Source organism: Cnephaeus nilssonii (genome assembly GCF_951640355.1).
Source record: "Cnephaeus nilssonii genome assembly, chromosome: 6".
Lineage (NCBI taxonomy): Eukaryota > Metazoa > Chordata > Mammalia > Chiroptera > Vespertilionidae > Cnephaeus > Cnephaeus nilssonii.
Window position 1 is genome coordinate 1703351 of NC_137077.1, and position 19075 is coordinate 1722425.

Here is a 19075-nt window from a genome sequence, read left to right on the forward strand (position 1 = left end):
CCCAGGTCTCCGTCGTCCACGCAGCTTAGTGTCCGCTCAGTGCCAGACCCTCTGGGCCTGATGGACCCACTTCCCGCTCTGCCTCACCAACCCCTCCTGGGGGTCCTGAGAAGCCACCTTGGAATGTGGTCCTCTTTGAACCTCAGTATCCTCTTCTAGGTGGTTACGAAGGTCATATTATTGGAGGCCTGAGTGGGGCCCATTCTGAGCTCTGGGCCCTAAGTAGCCCTGGAGGGACAGAAGCTTGAGGATCCTGAGTGAGTGTGTGTGTGTGTGTGTGTGTGTGTGTGAGTGTGTGTGAGTGTGAGTGTGTGTGTGAGTGTGTGTGTGAGTGTGAGTGTGTGTGAGTGTGTGTGGCGGGGTGGGGGGGGGAGGGGCGGCCTAGAACTGAGAGGAGGTTCTGAAGGCCCGGAGCCCAGGTGACCCCTGCCCTGACCTCTGCTTGAAGGCCCAGGACTAGAGTCCTCAGGGCACGGCTGGGTCCCTCCACCCCACTGCCCAGTGCTGGGCTCAGTGATGAAACTGGGGGAGGCGGGGAGACTTGAGCGCCCCCTCCCTCCTGGGCGGAGTCCCCTCTGCTCTAAAGGACAGGGACCGGAGCTAGGGGTGTGGGGGGGGGGGGTGCCCGGCCTCCCGCTGGTGGGCACGGCCGCCGAGCGGGGAGGGCCGCCGAGCGGGGAGGGCTCACCTTCACGAACACGGCCTCCAGGCTGGTGTTGGCGGCGGGCACGGCGCAGCCGTCCTGCTCGTTGGCCAGGTTGATGCCCGTGGCGCAGTGCAGCTCCTCCAGCTGGCTGTGGCAGCACTGCTCCCGGACCATCCTGCGGGGGAGGCGGGCGCTGGCGAGGCCGCGGCTCTGCTGGGGCTCCCCCCACCCCCTCACCCCGACACACACACACACACACACACACACTCACCCCGACACACACACACACACACACTCACCCTCACCCCGACACACACACACACACACACCCTCACCCCGACACACACACACACACACTCACCCTCACCCCAACACACACACACACACACACACACACCCTCACCCCGACACACACACACACACACACACACACACCCTCACCCTGACACACACACACACACACACACACACACACCCCTTCACCCCGACACACACACACACACTCACACACACACTCACACACACACACACACCCTCACCTCGACACACACACACACACACACACACACACCCTCACCTCGACACACACACACACACCCTCACCTCAACACACACACACACACACACACACACACACACACAGCCATGGCACAGAGTGCTCAGTAAATATTAGAAAGACTAAACGATAACAGAGAATCATGGATCAGCTGCCTCCTGCATGCCCCACACTGGAGATCGAGCCTGCAGCCCGGTGCCTGGGGCGGGGTCACGAGACCCAGTTGTCCCTCCAGAGCCCCGAGTCACCTCCCTGAGCTCTGAGCCTCACCCACAGGACGTTCCCACCTGTTTAGAAGCTAAAGGCAGCCTGCCCTGGCCGGCAGGCTCAGTGGTTAGAGCGTCGGCCTGCGCACACCGGAGGGCTGTACGTTCGCTCCCTGCCCCGGCTGGGCACGTGCAGGAGGCAACCATCGATGTGTCTCTCTCACATGGATGTCTGTCCCTCTCTCTCCCTCCCTCCCCTCCACGCTCCCTGAAAGCAACGGAAGAAGATCCTCAGGTGCAGATTTAAGAAACACAGCGGCTGCCTGCTGACTCGGGGCCAGACCCCTCCTCCTCCTCCAAGCTGGGTTCATCTCGGCACTCATCCCCGTTTCCGGACTCCGAGGAGCAGCTCCAGAGGTGGAGTAGCTCGCCCAGGGCAGCAGAGTGAGGGACGGGCAGGCGAGCAGGCACGTGTAAGTCACAGGTGTGGCTCCCACCAGACCCTCAATAACCCGGGCTTCGGCCCAAACCAGCCAGGGCAGGAGGGGCCGCCGAGCGGCACCTGTCCAGAGACCGGGCCCCCCCAGCCTCCCTGTGCTGCGGCCAGCCCGCCCTTTCCCACCTCCCCCCGCCCCCGGGGCTCTGCACCCCGCTTCCCCTGTGGCTCCAGAATGCCCTCGGGCTCTGGGATGGCTCCTCTGCTGCTCATGCTTTGCGTGGCCTCGCAAACAACAGGCACGTCACTGATTGTCAGGAAGAGCAGCCAGATAAGCATCGTCCACCCATCACACGAAACATCGGCTGCACGGGACGCACGTGCTGGCGAGGGTGCGGGGAAAGGGAGCCCCACGCACTGGGGGGGGGGGGGGCGGTTCCTCAGAAAATGAGGAAGCGAACTGCCCTCGGACCCAGCAACCCCACTTCTGGGTGTGTACCCCAGCCCTTCCCACCCCGAGGCACGCCAAAAAACATCTCTTTTTGCTGATCGGACCCAAAAAAGGGCCTCATTTTGATTCCCTCACACTGGACAGCTATTGTGTTGACTGTTGTCATTTTTCACTCGACAACCTAAGGGGAGAGGTCCGTGCCCCTGAGGAAGCAGGCAGGTGTGGCAGGTTCTCTCCCGCCCTGGGGGACCGAGCACCCCGCCACAGCAGCTCGCAGCGGCGAGGGCCGCCCCTCAGGGTCTGACTGAGCCACAGCACGGATGAACCGTGGGGGCATCGTGCGGAGTGCAACCAGACAGGAAGGAGGGTGGTGGGCGCCGGGCTGGGCGGGGAGGGGAGGGATGAGAGCTGGTGTCAATGGGACCGAGCTTCAGTGTGGAAGGTGAGCAAGTTCTGGAGAAGGTGGTGGCGATGGCCGCATCCCGGGAGGTGCCAGCACGTGTACGTGGTGGGCCGTGACCTGGCCCGCGTCCAGCTGCGGCAGGGGGGTCGCCCACCGAGGGGCCGCCGCCCGCCAACGCAGGGCGCACAGGGGCGGCGAGGCCCGTGGGGGGCGGGGCTGGCGGGGGCGGCGGGCTCCTCCCCCACGTGCCCTGCCGGACACCACGCCGGTGCCACGGCCGCGGGAACGCACCTGCACTCCTTGGACTCCGAGGCGGAGGGCAGCGAGCAGTCCCTGTGCTGAGTGGCCATGCGGTGTCCGTCCGCACAGCAGGCCTCCATGGCGACGTCTGCGCGCGCTGTGGGGAGAGGGGGCTGGTGAGGAGCGACACCCCATCCCCTGCACGAGGTCCCCTAGACGTGCGTGTCCCTCAGGTGGCCGGGCTCCCCGCCCACGGCACCCCCTGGAGGCCCCGCCTTCCGTCTCCACTCCAGCACCAGGCTGGTCAGAGAGGCCGTGGGCGCGTCCATTTCTCTCTCTCTTTTTTTTAAATATATTTTTATTGATTTCAGAGAGGAAGGGAGAGGGAGAGAGAGATAGAAACATCAATGATGACAGAGAATCATGGATTGGCTGCCTCCTGCACGACCCACACTGGAGATCGAGCCTGCAACCCGGGCCTGTGCCCTGACCAGAATCGAACCCAGGACCCTTCAGTCCGCAGGCCAATGCTCCATCCACTGAGCCACACCAGCTAGATCAGTGCTCGGCAAACTCATTAGTCAACAGAGCCAAATACCAACAGTACAACGATTGAAATTTCTTTTGAGAGCCAAATTTTTTAAACTTAAACTTCTTCTAATGCCACTTCTTCAACATAGACTCGCCCAGGCCGTGGTATTTTGTGGAAGAGCCACACTCAAGGGGCCAAAGAGCCGCATGTGGCTCGCGAGCCGCAGTTTGCCAACAACGGAGCTAGGGCTTTTTTTTTTTACTGGTTTTTAGAGAGATGAAGGGAGAGAGAGAGAAACATTCATGAGAGAGAATCATTGATCGGCTTTCTCCTGCACACTTCCTACTGGGAATCGAACTGGTGACCTCTTCATTCATGGGACGTGCTCAACCACTGAGCCACGCCACCCAGGCCACATCTATTTCTTTAGTCACTCGACAACTCGTACTAGAAACCCACTGGGTCCCCGGCCAGAAGCACACCCCCCCACTCCCTCCTTGAAAGGCCTAAACCCCAACTGGTATCTCCCAAACCCGGTTCTGGGTCCTGCAGCTCAGCACCCAGGGCCCCGCCCACACGCTGGACACTCAGACAGGGACCTGCCCAGGCGGGGACCCTGGTTCCACGGTCGGGAGGGCGAGAAAGACGGGTGCTGCTGACAGAGGCCTGACTGAGCCGCCGTCCAGCCGAGCGGTCAGGGCATCCAGGACACGACTGACCCCCTACAGGCCAGAGATGGTTTGTGCCATGAAACAGGAATAGTGCAGAGTGGGGGGGCCTGGGGGTCCCAGCAGGCTGGTGCCAAAAAGTGGGACAACTGAGGACGGCTTCTCATGTGGGAGTGGGGGACCCAGCCTGGCTAGTGGGGGACGCACACCAGGGAGGGAGGGAAGGGAAACATCGATGTGTGAGAGACACGGTGATTGGCTGCCTCCTGCACATGCCCGGGACCGGGCCTAGCAATACCGGCCAGGACAGTTTTTGTTTTGTTTTGTTTTGTTTTTTAATTTTAGAGAGAAAGGAAGGGGGAGGGAAAGAGAGAGAAATACCAGCGTGAGAGAGAAACATCCACCGCTTGCCTCGGGGAACAAACCCCGACCCGGGAATATGCCCTCACCAGGAATCCACCCGCCGCCTTTCAGCGCACGGGATGGCACCACGGCACCCCGGCCGGCCGGCTGCGGCCCTGCTCCCAGGAAGGAGACCAAGCCGCCCTCGCCCTCGCCCTCGCCCTCGCCCTCGCCCTCGCCCTCGCGGCTGGATCAGGACTTGGCGGCGATGGGACCGGGCTCTCCAGTCCCCAGCCCGGCTCTGCGCCCCTCTCGGGCCTCTCGGCTTACGAGGAGAGGACCCCACCGTGCCCGGGAGGAGCAGAGGGCAGCAGGGTGCCCTCCGCCAAAGGGGCTCACGTGGCCGGAGCGTTGGCACCGCGGCCTGTGCGGTCAGGGTGGGAGGCCCGAGCTCCCAGAGACGCCGTGTCCTGGGCTGCCGGCGCCCCGTGGGCGAGTCCCGCCAGGCCAGGCCGTGTTTCGAGGCGCCGATGGCCACGGTGCTCTGATTGGGCTCATCTGTCCTCCAAGGCCGGGCCTCGGGTGGCCCCGGGAGGAGGCTCACTCCCGGGCTCAGCACGAGGCCCGACCTCCTGGAACCCCGGCCTCGACTCCCTGCGGTCGACGCCACAAGCCCCTGTGCAAAGCGTCTGGACCCCGTCCCGCAAGCGGGAGGAGACCCACAGCTTCCCGGAGACCGCCGGTCAGCGCCTGGGAGGAGGGGGCCGGGCGGCCCTGCCCACGCCGGGAGGGGCCTCATCCCAAACCCAGTCCGGAGCAGCAGCCGCCTCCCTCCCAGACCCCGGGCTCGGAGCGCTCTCCCTCCGCAGCGCGAGATGGGCCGGCCCCGCCCTCGCTCTCCCGGGCTCCCCAGGCTGGGGAGGGTCCGAGGCGGTTTGGTTCAGGGTGACTGTCCTCTGGCCCCGGCTGGCCCCTCTCCCTTTCCCCGACCGCGGCTGGGGCTCAGACAGTGCTGCCCGCAGCACGGAGCAGGGAGCCCGTGGCCGGGAGCCCGCGCCCACGGGACCTCGAGCGCCCCTTCCTCCATCTCGCCAGGTCACCTTAAGAAAAGCACTCACCGAACAGGGGCCTTATCTCAGGTAAAACGTGGCTGTGGGTCACCCCAGGACGACGGGGACCCAGCCACGTGGCCCGACCCTGAGGCCGCCCCCCTCCGTCCCCCCATGCAGCCGACCCAGCTCTGCTGCCTGCGGCCCCCCTCACGGCTGCTCCCAGCCCCGCCCAGCCCCGGCCCCCCATCCAGTCCCAGCCCCCCGCCCCCCGCACCGCCCGCCTGGGGCCTCTCTCCCACAGCCCGTGCGCGTGGAGCGCTGCTCCCACGTCCAGCCTCCCTCTGCCTGGCGCTCCGACCACAAAGGCCTCGCGAGCTGGCCGGCGCCCTCCCTGCACACCTGGCCCGGGCGGCCCGCAGCCCATGCAGCTGAGCGGCTGGCTCTGGGGTCAGAGGCGCGGAGCTCGGTGCGCTCTTGCTCTGCGGCCCGGGCAGGCGATGACCTCTCTGAGCCTCGCAGCCGCCAGAGGGCTAGGAACACGGTGCATTTGCCGAGAAGATGGATCAGCGTGAAAAGCCCTGAGCACAGCGTCCACTCAGCAGTGGCCTGATCATGTGATCACAGGACAAAGGGGACTTGCTCGCCAATGCCCAGGAGAGAAGGGGAGCCACGGCCCGCCTCGGGGTGCAGAGTTCCCTGGGGGTGAGTGGCAGCTCCAAAGCCTCCCTGGGACTGAGGCTCAGACACCGAGCGGCTCAGCGGGGAGAGCTCTGCGCCCGGAGCCGCCGGAACGTTCGGAAAGGGTTCCGCCGGAAATCTGGAGCAGTCGAGCCCTCCTCTCAGGACAGCGAAGGGGCGAGTCCTCGCCCGTCCCTGGGACCCAAGCCGCCCCGGCTGCAACCTGGCCGAGCGGGGCGCCTGGGGCGGTGCCTGGGGGCCCGGCAGAGGCCGGGAGAGCCCCCAGCCGCGCTGCAGTGACGAGGCAGGTGTGGAGGCAGAGGTGGGCAGGGCGTCCGTCTGTACGGCGATGAACAGCCCGCCACGCGATGGGCCTGCAGAGGGCCCTCTCATCCACCGCCTCTCAGCCCCTCAACCCCTCAACCCCACTTCACTGCCCCCGCGCCAGGCACGTGCGTCACACCGACCAGCGGAAGGCCTCACTGCCAACCCTGCCCCCTCCCCGGGATCTGTCATCTCCGAGTTTTCACCCTCAGGAGTCACCAGCTCCGACTGATCCGGGACGTGACGGCACGTGGCCTCACGCCGGCTGCCACCCCGGTCCAGGGCTGGAGGTGCCCCTGAGCAAGCGGCGGGGCCGCGGGCTGGGCGGGAACCGTCCCTCGCAGACCCGCCCCCCTCTTCTGAGAAGCCTCAGCTGAGCACTTCCAACCTCTGGTTCCGAACCCTCGCTGTGGTGAGAGCCACCGAGCGCAAGGCCAAACCTAAACCAAGAGGAAACGCGTGCAAAGCCCTGGTAGTCTTCACTCCCCTGCTGCAAGGGAAGGCATCGTGTGGGTTAGAACTGCCCAGCCCCGCCCGGCCGGCGTGGCTCAGTGCTTCAGCGTCGACCTATGAACCAGGAGGTCACAGTTCAATTCCGGGTCAGGGCACATGCCCGGGTTGTGGGTTCCATCCCCAGTGTGGGACGTGCAGGGGGCAGCCGATCCATGATTCTTTCTCATCATTGATGTTTCTCTCTTTCCCTTTCTCTTTGAAATCAATATATATATATATATATATATATATATATATATATATATATATATATATATATATATATATGCTAGAGGCCCGGTGCACAAAACTCATGCATGGGTGGGGTCCCTAGGCCTGGCTGGCGATCAGGACCCATCAGGTTCCCCGTCTCCTCCTTCCCTCGCTCCCTCAGCACCCTGCCACCACCACAGGTCACCCACCATATTCCGCGCTGCCCCCTGGCGATCCAACTCCCAGTCTCACTGTCAAACTCCCAAGGGGACACTTTGCATATTAGCCTTTTATATAGAGAGAAGAAAGATATTTTAAAAACTGCCCAGCCCGGGCCCAGCTCCCCTTAACCTCAGAGCCTCCTTTCTCCTCCGTCGCAGGGCAGGGAGGTCAGTGCACTAACCCAGGCAGAGAGCTTCCGTCAGAACCCGGCCACAGAGTCTCCAAGTAAGATACAGCTATGGCACCTGAGGAGAGGGCATTCTGTTCCGTCCGAACCACACACTCCCCCAGGCTGACGTGAAATCCAATGGCCGACACCACCCCCCCCCCCCCCCCCGCCCGTCACCCTCCTCAGGAAACAGACACCCCTGCCCGCAGTCACCAGGCAGCAGGCGGATGCAGCAGCCTGGGTCCCGGTTCAGGTACCGTTTGCCACCACGTGAGCGGCTCACACACACCTTCTTCCAGGTGAGCGCAGCCCTGGCACGTGCAAGTCCCAGGGCCGACGCTCGTGGTTCAGGGAGCTCACGGTCGGCGAGTGGCAGAGACGTGGACACGTTTTCTCCAAGAGCGCAGGTGCCGCTGGCAGTCGGAGGGTCCTGCGCCACTCCTCGGGTGGAAGCTTCCAGAACGTCAGCCTGCTGGCTGGGAGCACCCCGGGGCTCTGGGGAGCACCCGACTGGCCGCTGAGGCGCACCAGCCAGGCTGCTTTCTGCACAGCGTTCTGGTGGGCCAGGCCCGGGGCCTACAGCCTCCACCACCTGGAGCAGGTCCAGGCCTCGGTCTCCTCGTCTGTGCAGTGGGTGGAGGAGGCGGCCTAGAGTCACGCTCAGGCCTTCCAATGCCACTCTGGTTCCACTGGATGCAAAGCGAGAGGCAGACGAGGACGAGGGCGCCTCCCCACAAAGCCAGGCGGCCCCGGGTACGAGGCTTCCTCTCATTCCGGGACCTTGTCCTTCAGACTCCGGGCAGCGAAATGCCCTTTCCGTGCGCGCTCTGCCGACAGTCCACAGGCGGTGGGCTGGTCTCTGCTCCTGTTTTAACTTCCTCACCTGACCACTAAGAAACTGACCGGCTCTGTGCATCCGGGAGAGGGAGGCGTGTCCGCGGCAGCCAGCAGGTCCCTTCCTCGGCATCCTCGGCGTCCTCGGCTCCAGCTCAAACCTCCCAGGCCAGGCCGGTGTTTGGGGAAGTGGCAGCACCGGGTGTGAACTTGGGGGGAGTGTCCTGCGGCTCCCACCCCAGCTGCTCCATTGAGCGCTGTCTAAAGCTGCAGCCAAAAGTCAGAGGGTCCCCACGGTGCCAGCACCCACACAACCAGGAGGCCTGAAAGGGGTACCACCCACAGAGATGCCAATGGGAAATCCTAACCCAACAGAACCGGGCGACGCTCAGAGCCTGGGCGGCCAGCGGGTCCAGCCTGCACCTTCCCGCGCCCTCCGGGCTGCCTGACTCCTCTGTCCGTTCACAATGCCCGGCTCGGAGTGGGGGCGAGGGACGCGGCGGTGACAAGGAGACCGGCCAGGGAGACGCGGGGCCATTAGCGCTGGGCTGTGCCCCGTGGGTCTTCCTCCCTCGCAGGTCTAACGGGAGGGCCCCCAGGAGGAGGCAGGGCGTCAGAGGTGCGGGCCCCTCGCACCCGGAAGCCTGCACCTGGCACAGGCAGACGGGGCCCAGCACAGAGAACCAGTAGGCGGGCACGAGAGCAGCACGTCCCCGGGAGGGAGGAGGGGCAGCGTCCGCATCGCTCCCGCCAGCAGCACGGGCCCCGCAGCAGCGACTCCTGTGACCAAGGCCGCGGACGTGTGCACCGTCCTCACACCCTGCCCCCCCGTCTCTGAGCAGCCCACCCGCAGGACCCGCCGCTCGCCCGTGGGCCTCCCCCTGTCAGGAGGCTCTGCACTGGCTTTCGGCAGCTGGACCTCCAGGGCTGGGGGGTCCTGGGTCCACCCTCTCCTCCGCTGGCTCGTTCACGCCCACGGCAGGTCAAAGGTCCCTTCCTCCGGGAAGCCCTCCCTAACAGGCAGATGCGTTCCCTTTCCCGTCCGGTCTCTGCGGCCCGCGCTCCCCAGCACGCGGCACCGATCATCAACGGTGTGCGCACTCAGCGGCTACCAGGACGGTGTGCGCACTCAGCGGCTACCAGGGGGGCTGGGACAGGCTCTGTCTCATTCTGCACGCGCCCCAGGCCTGCCCCGAGCTGGCACTCACCAAATGTCTGTGAAGGAATGACTGGACAAATGACCTCAAGTGACCCGAGCAGCTATGAAACGGGGGCAGGGAGAGGGTAAGCAGGCTGCCAAGGCCACGGGGCGCACCAGAGGGGGCACGCCCTATGACACGCCGGGGGAGACGGTGGCTGCTCTGCAGCGGGACTTGGAACAACTGAGACTCTTCCGCCAAAAGCTACGTGGGGTGGCCCGGGGTCCTGCAGGGCGCCGTGTGAGCGCCACGCGGCAGGTGCGCATCCGGCCCTGCCACCGCGCAGCCCTGTGCCCGTGGCCAACCCCTGCCTCTCCGTGCGGGTGTCCTTGCCTGCGCGGCGGGGACAGTGACACGAGCAGCGAGGAGTGGGATGCGGACAGAGCCTTCGGGCAAAACGAGAAGCGAAGGGAGGCGGCAGAACTTGCCGTGTGTTTGGCTCCAGCGGGGACAGAGCCAAACGGAAAGGCAGCCCGGGAAGCACACCGGGCCGCTCCGTCGGCACAGACGCTCAGAGCAGAGCGCCATGGAACACCCTCCTGCAGCGGGAACACCCCGACGGCGTGAGCTCCTGGTGGCCTCTCCCCCGAATCGCCCGCAGGGCTCTGAACCCACGTTCCCGCCGCTGCCTCGCCCCCCCCCCCCCCGTGGTCTCGTCCCGCCCCTCGGTGGGCCCAGGCGCCCGCATTTTTGTTTCAGGTTCTCGCCTGGCCCAGGCCCACCCGGGCATCCAATAGGACGCTGAGGGGGTCCCCACGGAGCTCTGATGCGCCCAGCCGCCCAGCCCTTCCCGTCGTAGTCGATAACCAGTGGCCACCACCCACCAGCTCAGGCCAAAATAACGGGGTCAGCCTGAACCCCTCCTCCTCCGCACCTGCCACGCCCGACCCCTCGGCGCGTCCTGCCCACTCTCCCGCCCAACGCCCTAGACCTGCCCACTCCTCGCCGCCCCCGCTGTCACTCCGCCGGGGCGCCGTTAGCCCCGGGCCCTGGGCACTCCCTCTGGCTTCTCCGTCTCCCTGGGACCCACCCCACACAGCAGCCCAGGGACCCCCTCCCTGCGAGGTCCGCGGTGCTCCGGGTGCCCCTCCGCCGCGCCCACCCCTCCGGCTCCCTCCGCTCCCCCAGGGCGCCCGCTGGTCTTCCGGTTCTGAATCCTGAGAGATGAGTCATCCCTTCCCAATGCTCCTCCTGCCGCCATGAACGCGGGCCCCTGGGGCCCCGAGGCTGGTTCTTGGTTCTCTGCCGCTAACCAGGACCCGGCCCCCCACCCTGCCGTGCGGTGTCCCCTCGGAGTGGCCGGGCCCTGGCAGCTGCGCACAGCACCCATCCCAGACCCTCCTCTCAGGGGCAAGGGCTCCGGCCCCGGAGGTCTCCCCCGCCCCCCGCACTGGCCACGGCCGCACCGCCCTCGGGCAGGGTCACCGGGCCAGGCTGGGGGCAGCGTCCCCACGAACGAGCAGGAACAGACCTGAGCAGCATCCGGGGCCGTCCTCGTCGGGTGCTGGGCCGGCCCTGCTGCATCCGGACCCGGGACGGCCAAGCGCACCTCCCTCCACGGAGGCGCCAGGAAAGGGTGACTCTACCCCGTGGGCAGTTCCAGAGCCAGCAGCCGTGTGCGGGGAAGCCACGTGCCGGGAGGCCCACGTGCATGAGAGGCCCACGTGCATGAGAGGCCCACGTGCCAGGAGGCCACATGCCCGGGAGGCCCACGTTCCCAGGAGGCCACGTGCCGGGAGGCCCACATGCCAGGAGGCCACATGCCCGAGAGGCCCACGTGCCCGGGAGGCCCATGTGCCGGGAGGCCCACGTGCAGGAGGCCCACGTGCCCAGGAGACGCACTGCGGCCTCCGGTTCCTTGGGGTGAGGGTGGGGGGCTCCGTGCCCCGCCCAGCGGCAGCGAGGGGGCCTGCCTCAGGCCACACTGAGGAGAGGCAGGCCGAGCCCGATGCCGGCTGGACGCCCCGCCAGCCGCCCTCCCACCAGCGCAGGGCAGGCTCGGCTGCCGACCGCCCCCGAGGCCGGTGCCGCCACCCTGGGGGACCCCCTGCCAGGCCAGCTGCCGGCCCCTCAGAGGCCCAGGGTGGCTCCCGCTCCGAAGGACGCCTCTCCCCGCACAGCCCTGCCTGTGGGACCAAGTGCTGTCAGCCAAGGGCTCAGGAGCCCGGGGTCCCGTGTCCTGGTCCCCTATTTACGACCCGCGTGACCAGGAAGCTGCCTGACGCGCTGGGCCTTGGTGTCCGAGCCTGTCACATGGAAGTAACCGTGTTCCTGCTCCCGGCGACGCCGAGAGGAGCCACGAGGACCGCTGAGGCTGCACTGACTTCCGCGCGCAGAGCACGTGTTCCTCCGTATTTGAGGAACCGGAAGCAGGGGGTGTGGGGTCGGGAAGGCTCTCTCGAGTCACCTTGAGAATGGGCGCCCGTCTCCCAGCCCCTCGAGTGTAGGACCCTCCTGCCAGCAGGGGGACAGCGGGGCGACAGGCCCCGGCTCCTGCCGGCCCAGCCTCAGCCGAGGCCCCGCTGGGGGTGGAGGAGGCAGGCCGGTGGGAAGAGTGGCGGCCAGCAGACGCCAGCCCTGGCCCCCGACCTGCGACACGGGGTGGCGCGGGGCCGATGACTTAGCCTCCAGCCGCACCCTCTCTCCTCCGAGCTCCCTCCGGGGTCTCGGATCCCAGAAAAACCGACAAAATGGGTGCCCTCCCCCCACTGTATTCTGGGCCACGCTGCCGATCATGACAAGAAGCCATGCAGCCCACACGAGCACTTGTTCATGAAACTCTTATAATTCACTGTTTTGCAAAAGGAAACGCTTTCTTTTTTTTTAATTTTATTGATTTTTTTACAGAGAGGAAGGGAGAGGGAGAGAGAGTTAGAAACATCGAACAGCTGCCTCCTGCACACCCCCTACTGGGGATGTGCCCGCAACCAAGGTACATGCCCTTGACCGGGATCGAACCCGGGACCCTTCAGTCCGCAGGTCGATGCTCCGTCCCCTGAGCCAAACCGGTCAGGGCTGGAAAAGCTTTCATTGTACGAAACGCACTGGCAAAATAACTGCACCGATGAGAACCGGCTCCATAAAACTTCACCTGCAAAGCTGCCCGCAGCCATTGCTCACCCATTGCCTTGAAGGAAGGGGGGCTGCTGGTGCCGCCCCTCAGCACTGCGTGCTCCCCAAGCTTAAGGAGGGGGCAGAACTTCTGGAAGCTTCCTGGAGTCCCACGTTCTCTCTCTCCACCCCGGGCCTTTGCCCATGCCATTCCCTCTGCCTGGAGCACCCTCCTTCCACCTCTACCCACCAACCTAGCCACCGCCTGCTGCTCCTCACACCGCAGCTGGCAGGCTGCTTCCTCCAGGAAGTCCTCCCTGACTGTCTGCCAGTTAGACTTGATTTGTAATTACCTGCTCTTTCTGGGTCGCCCAGGGGATGCGCCCACGGGCGGAAGGGCCAGGCCCGGCTTCTTCCCTGCCCATCCCCTACACCTAGGATGGCGTCTGGCCCACAGCTGGTCCTCGGTGGACATTTAGCGACGGGACGCCTGAGGGGGGCTTGGCGTGGCCTTCACCAACATGGCTGTGGCACTGACAGCTGCCAGTTCAGTGGCCTGTGGCCTCTTTTCCTGGCTGGAGGTCAGTATGAGCGCTCTCAGAGCAAGCTGGGGGGACAGGACGCTCCCCTCCCAGGAAAGGGGACTACACAGCAGAATAATAACGCAGCCACGGGCGGGCGGCACCACCCTCGCCCCCGCCCCCCATACCCAAGGCCGCCTGCGACTCTGGCTTCCTTTCTCTCCGTTAACCAATGAGAAAACCTCCAAACCACCCCGTGGGCTTTTGGCTGTGGTGCCTGCTAGCACCCGAACACAGGGAGCCATGCCCTCCCCCAACCAGAGTCCAGAGCTGGGGGAGGCGGGCAGTGCCAGGAGGGGGCGTGGCTTGGCGCTGTGAGCCCCACAGAAGAGGTCCTGGGCTGCCCCACAGGGCCCCTGTCTCATCCCCACGCACGCGGTGCTCCTGCGGCCCCCACAGCCCGCCTGGCCCCCCGCCACCCTCCTGGGAGCCCTCCAGGATCAGCAGGGGCCGCCCGGCCGCGTGTTCGCAAGCCAAGTCCTCGCTGCTTTGTTCTCCTTCCAGCGGCTGATGACAGGACTTGCTCTGTAATCAGTCGGAGCCAAAGGCCAAGAAAGTCTCGGAAAAAGCACAACCCCCTCCTCTTCACTCCCTCCCACCCCCGCTCTCTCTCGGTAAATCCCCACAAGGGGGGGGGGGGGTGGCGGCTCGTGCCCTTGGGCATGACCTTTGTGGCCAGGTCACCCAATGAGTTTCAGCAGATGAGCTAAAGGACTCGACGCGCTGGCTTTGCCCACGATTGCTTTTAAACTGCTCTGGGGGCGGACGGTGTCACCTGCCCCTCCCAGGGCTCCGGCACCCTCCCAGCTCTGCGCTCGCAGCCGCAGCTGCAGAGAGGAATGGGGCCCAGTCCCCGACCTCCCTGTCCCCAGGCCAGAGCAAACCCCTAAACTCAGAGGGCCTCCCCCAGGAACAAGGCGGCGGCACCAGGTGTTCTCACCGGGGGCCACGGAGAGGGCTCCTTGCACACGGAGGTCAGGGCCTTCTCCATGGAGATGGCTGCACCCACAGCCAGGCTACTGTGCCACCCAGCCTCAGACCCGGGTGCCCTCCGCACCGGGCACGGCCAGGCCGCAGGGGCGCCTGCGGGCACCGCAGCAGGAGGAGCAGCGATGGAGGACCTGGGCCCCGCCTGTCAAATACAGGCGTCTCGGGCGCCTTCCACTTCCCACAGGAGGCTTGTGTGGCCCCCAGTCCGAGCCCCCCCGCCCCCCGTGTGCTTTCACTCCAGCCAGTGGTCCCCTGAACGCACGCCTGCCCGCCTGCCCACGCCCACCTGCCCGCCTGCCCACGCCCGCCTGCCCGCCTGCCCACACACTCCTGCCCGCCTGCCCACACACTCCTGCCCGCCTGCCCACGCCCGCCTGCCCACACATTCCTGCCCGCCTGCCCACGCCCGCCTGCCCGCACACCGTCTCCTCCGAGAAGCCCCTATGGCCCTGCGGGGTCAGGACGGCTCTGACGCCAGCCCTGCCCGTCCCTGCGTCATCTCCCCCACGGAATGTGCCCCAGGACATGCCCAGGATGGAGCTGGTGCCCAACACAGCCTGAGCTCCCCAGCGGTCGAAGATCGGACACCGTCAGCGAGCCAAGACACTCCTGCCGAGCGCCGCCCCCCCAGCCCCTCCCTGCGCCCCAGGCCAGCACAGCTGGGGCCAGTGACCTTTGACCAAGGACCAGGGCGGTCACCTGAGAGTTACAAGAAACTCAGCAAACTCAGAGGTGAAGACTCCGGGACTCCAGGGTGGTCCTCTGACTTTGGAGGGCGGAGGGCGGCCACCGGAGTTCAAGCAGCTCAGCTGAGCCGAGATAAGGGGCCTGGATCCTGGGTGGCGGGCGGGGGAGTGCCTGGGCCGGGCTCCAGGGGGAACAAAGCTGCCGGAAGGCAGGCCTGGCTGATGGCTGATAAGTCAGCAGAGAGGTCAGAGGTCATGGCTCTGAGGGGAAGGCATTGTGGTCCCCCACCCCCACCCCCACCCTCAGGAGCTAGGCCCTGAGGATTCGAGGAGAGAGAAGGCGCAGCTGTGTGCTCCCATCCCTAGGGTGTCCGTCCCTGGGGGGGGCGGGGGGCGGCTCTGGGCCATGGGTCTGCAGCTGGAGACTCCATCCCCTCTGCATCTGGGTGGGCTTGGAAGTGGCCTGTCCCCAGCCCTGGCTGAGGCGGGAGCTGGCAGGACCTCTGTCTGGGGGGCCGTGTCCAGGGAGGGCAGGCGGGGGTCCCCCACACACAGCTGTCACCCTGACACCGCAGATCGCTCCCTTTCTCTCTGACTTCTTCAGGTCCACCCCCCCCACCCCCCCCCACCCCCCCACCTCCCACCACCACCCGCTACCACCACCCCCGCCCAACCACAGGTTGCTTTTAAACTGTTTTGTCTGTTGGACAAGTTCCTGTTCTCCATCTCCGAGTCTCAGTTTTCTCACCAGCAAACTGGGTACAACAGCCCTCACCTGGGGAAGAGGTGGGTGCAGCGCCTAAAGGTATGCCTCGGGCACTCCGGCGCAGAGAGCCTGGCACCCACGGAGCTAGGGCGCGGGCAACCCGCTGGCGCTTCCTCTCCCCCACCCGCACCGCGCCCGGCCGGTGGGTGGCACTGGCACCAGGGTGGGCATCGTGGATGCGAGCGAGCCTGCAGGAGGAGGTGCTTGAGGGGGTCCGTCCTTAAAACAAGCACCTCAGACCAGCAAGGTGTTCGGACCAGAGCTGGGAGTGAGGGGTGGGGGAGGGAGCGTGGCCAGGCCCCGGGGTGGGGGCCCCAGGGCACAGCGCGCAGGGCGCACCAGCTCCAGTCCCCGCCGGCCGCTCCAGAACTTCCCAGGGGCGCGGGGCTGATGTTCGGGGGGCACTCACGTGGGCGCCGTGGACCGGGGCGCCGCTCCCCCCCGCCCCGCCCTCCCGCCTCCTACCTGGGGCCGCCAGCAGCCAGAGGCCGGCGAGCAGGGGCAGCAGCAGCGGCCGCGGGGCCGGGCGCGAGGGCGCGCGCTCCATGGGGCCGGGGCGGCGGGCGGACAAAGGCGCGGGGCGCGGGGCGCGGGGCGCGGCGCGGCTCCTGGGCTGAGCGCGGCCGGTGCAGGGACAGCGGGTGCACACTCGGCCGAGCCTCCGCAGCCAACGCCGAGCCCCGCGGCGCCGTTCAATTATCCCGCCCCGAGGAGGGCGCGGCGGGGGCGGGGCTGCGGGGCGCCGGTCCCCGCCCTCCAGGCCGCCCCCCGGACGTCTGCGGCCCCTCCCCCCCTCCCCCCCCACCCCGCACCCAGTCCCCAGGGGCGCGCAGGCCCACTGCCGGAGGTGGGGGCGAGGACCCCAAACTTCCTCCTGGTGGGGCCAGAGAGGGGGACGCATTCGGGCGGGAGGCACCCCCCTGGGCCGCCGGTGCAACCCACCCACCCCCTCCCCACCCTCCGGCCCAGGTCAAAGGTTAGCTCCGCGGGGCTCCGAGGAAAGGGCGAGTCCCCGGGGGTCGGAGGCGCCCTTTCGGGGAGGGAATAGGGGCGGTGTTCCCTGGGGGGCTCCCCGCGGGACGGAGCCTCGTGCACCCCGCCTGCTGGTTTCCCGCCCTCGGGCCCGCGGGCCGATCGCCCGGAGGATCGCCCCGCGGTCTGCAGGGCGGTGGCCGACCCAGGTGCGCCCCGGACGGGGACTGCCCGCCGGGAGGGGCAGGAGACTGGACCAGCACCCCCACGCAGGAGCCAGGCAGCGGGTGAACCCCACCCGCGAGGAAGAGAGGCTGGACTTGCGTGTGGGGAGCAGCCTTCCGCGCACCCTGCAGGAGCCACTGCTTTGGGTAGGAATTCATGGCTGCAGCCACCAGTGGTGACGTCTGTGGGAACCATACATAGACTTATTTAACACACACACACACACACACACACACACAAAAAAAAAAAAAAAAACAAACAGGAGAGGAATGCAGTGAAGGTGCCGAGTGAGGGGGTGCGGCCCACAGGAGCCCATCCGGATGTGGGGGCCCCTGGCCCAGAGGAAGGCCTTGTGTGTGCACGGAAGGGCAGGAGGCCTGTCCCAGGTGCTCACAGCTGTGTCCCCCCGGGCCCCCCAGCATCGGTCAGCGGAGTGAAAACGGGGCAGGGATAGCCCTAGCCCTTTGCTCAGTGGACAGAGCGTCAGCCTTCCGGTCTGATTCTGGTCGGGGCACAGGCCGGGGTTGTGGGCTCGATCCCCAGGGCGGGGGGGGGGGGGGAGGGGGCGTGCAGGAGGCAGCCAAGCCATGATTCTCTCTCCTCATTGATGTCTCTCTCCTCATTGATGTCTCTCTCCCTCTCCCTTCCTCTCTGGCATCAATAAAAACGCATTAAGGAAGAAAACGGGCAGTGACTCTGCGCAGAGCAAGAGCGGAGCGGCCTTCCTGGGCGCCTCGGAGGCTCCAACATGGAGTCACTGTGGCCATGACCGTCGTGTCCAGGGCTGTCAGGCCTGAGCTGATGGGTGTAACAGGAACGCCCCAAACCACGCTGGAGCGAGGCTGTGTCCCCAGGAGCCCGGAGCCCTGCCGACTCCCCCGCACCAGGCAGGTGCCACCTGCGGCCGCCTGACTGAGACCCACCCTCCGCCTCCTGTGGACCCGCCGGACACTCCCTCCGCCGCTGCGGGCACTCCCCGCCCTCTCCGGGCGGCTCTGCTGGCTCACCGGCCTCCCCTGCACCGGCACTGGGCAGACACCGCGGTGGGAGTGGCTTTTCCGGGACCTCCGTTACTCACGGCACCCACCTCGGAGCGCCCACGGCTCTTCCGACCGCGCAGCCACAGCCTGGCTCTCGGGGATCCGGTCACCGCACAGCCCGCGAGAACGAACACCCGATGGGAATTCCGTCCCTGAGGACAAAAACAGGTGCCACGCCAGGGGAGTGGGGGCCGTGGCTGGGTTGACTTGCATAAGGAAGCTGGGGGGCGGGGGGTGGATTAGGATCTGTCCTTTTTAACTCTGGCTATTGGTTACCAGTGAAAATTATCAAGCCGTTCACATATGACAGGTCCCTCTTCTTTTCTTCTTCTTTTAAAAAAATATATTTTATTGATTTTTTACAGAGAGGAAGGGAGAGGGATAGAGAGTTAGAAACAGTGATGAGAGAGAATCATGGATCGGCTGCCTCCTGCACACCCCCTACTGGGGATGTGCCCGCAACCAAGGTACATGCCCTTGACCGGAATCGAATCTGGGACCCTTCGGTCCGCAGGCCTACGCTCTATCCACTGAGCCACACCGGTTAGGGCTGTCCCTCTTCTTTTTATTTTTTTAAAATATATGTTTATTGATTTCAGAGAGGAAGGGAGAGGGAGAGATAGAAACATCAATGATGAGAGAATCATGGATCGGCTGCCTCCTGCACGCCCCACCCTGGGGATCGAGCCCGAAACCCGGGACGGGCAGTGCCCTTTCCTGAATGCATGTTAGATTTAAAAATCGAAACCAAGTCCTGGCTAGTGCAGCCAAGTGGTTAGAGCGTCGCCCCGCGCACGGAAGGGTCTCGGGTTCGATTTCTGGTCACCGGCACGTCCTGGTTAGCAGGTTTGATCCCTGCCCCGGTGGGGGGAGGCAACCAACCCATGTGCCTCTCTCACATGTTTCTCTCTCTCTTTTTCCCCTCCTTCTCTCCCTTCCACTCTCTCCAGACATTCAATGGAAAAACACCCTCGAGCAAGGATTAACAAAACAACCACCAAAAACAAAAAGACGAGCAACTCCTCTCCCCATAGGAGCCTCAGAACTCTGAGGCTCCCCACGGGAGGCCCCCTGCTACCTGCCTCCTGGGTGAAGGCACTT

General features: G+C 65.7%; 1 protein-coding gene across 2 annotated transcripts in view; it reads right to left on the reverse strand.

The window, feature by feature from the left end:
* The window catches only part of FBLN1 (fibulin 1), a 69992-nt gene extending 53556 nt beyond the window's left edge, over nt 1–16436 (reverse strand). The window contains exons 1-3 of one of the 2 annotated variants that reach the window (XM_079774933.1): nt 16203–16436; nt 2990–3095; nt 689–821 (exon numbers count right to left, since the gene is read on the reverse strand). In XM_079774933.1, the coding sequence (XP_079631059.1) occupies nt 689–821; nt 2990–3095; nt 16203–16284 (321 nt within the window). In that variant the 5' untranslated portion in view covers nt 16285–16436. The remainder of the gene's footprint in view (nt 1–688; nt 822–2989; nt 3096–16202) is intronic. The other variant, XM_079774934.1, reaches the window with a different exon arrangement.
* Between the last annotated feature and the right edge of the window lie 2639 nt (nt 16437–19075).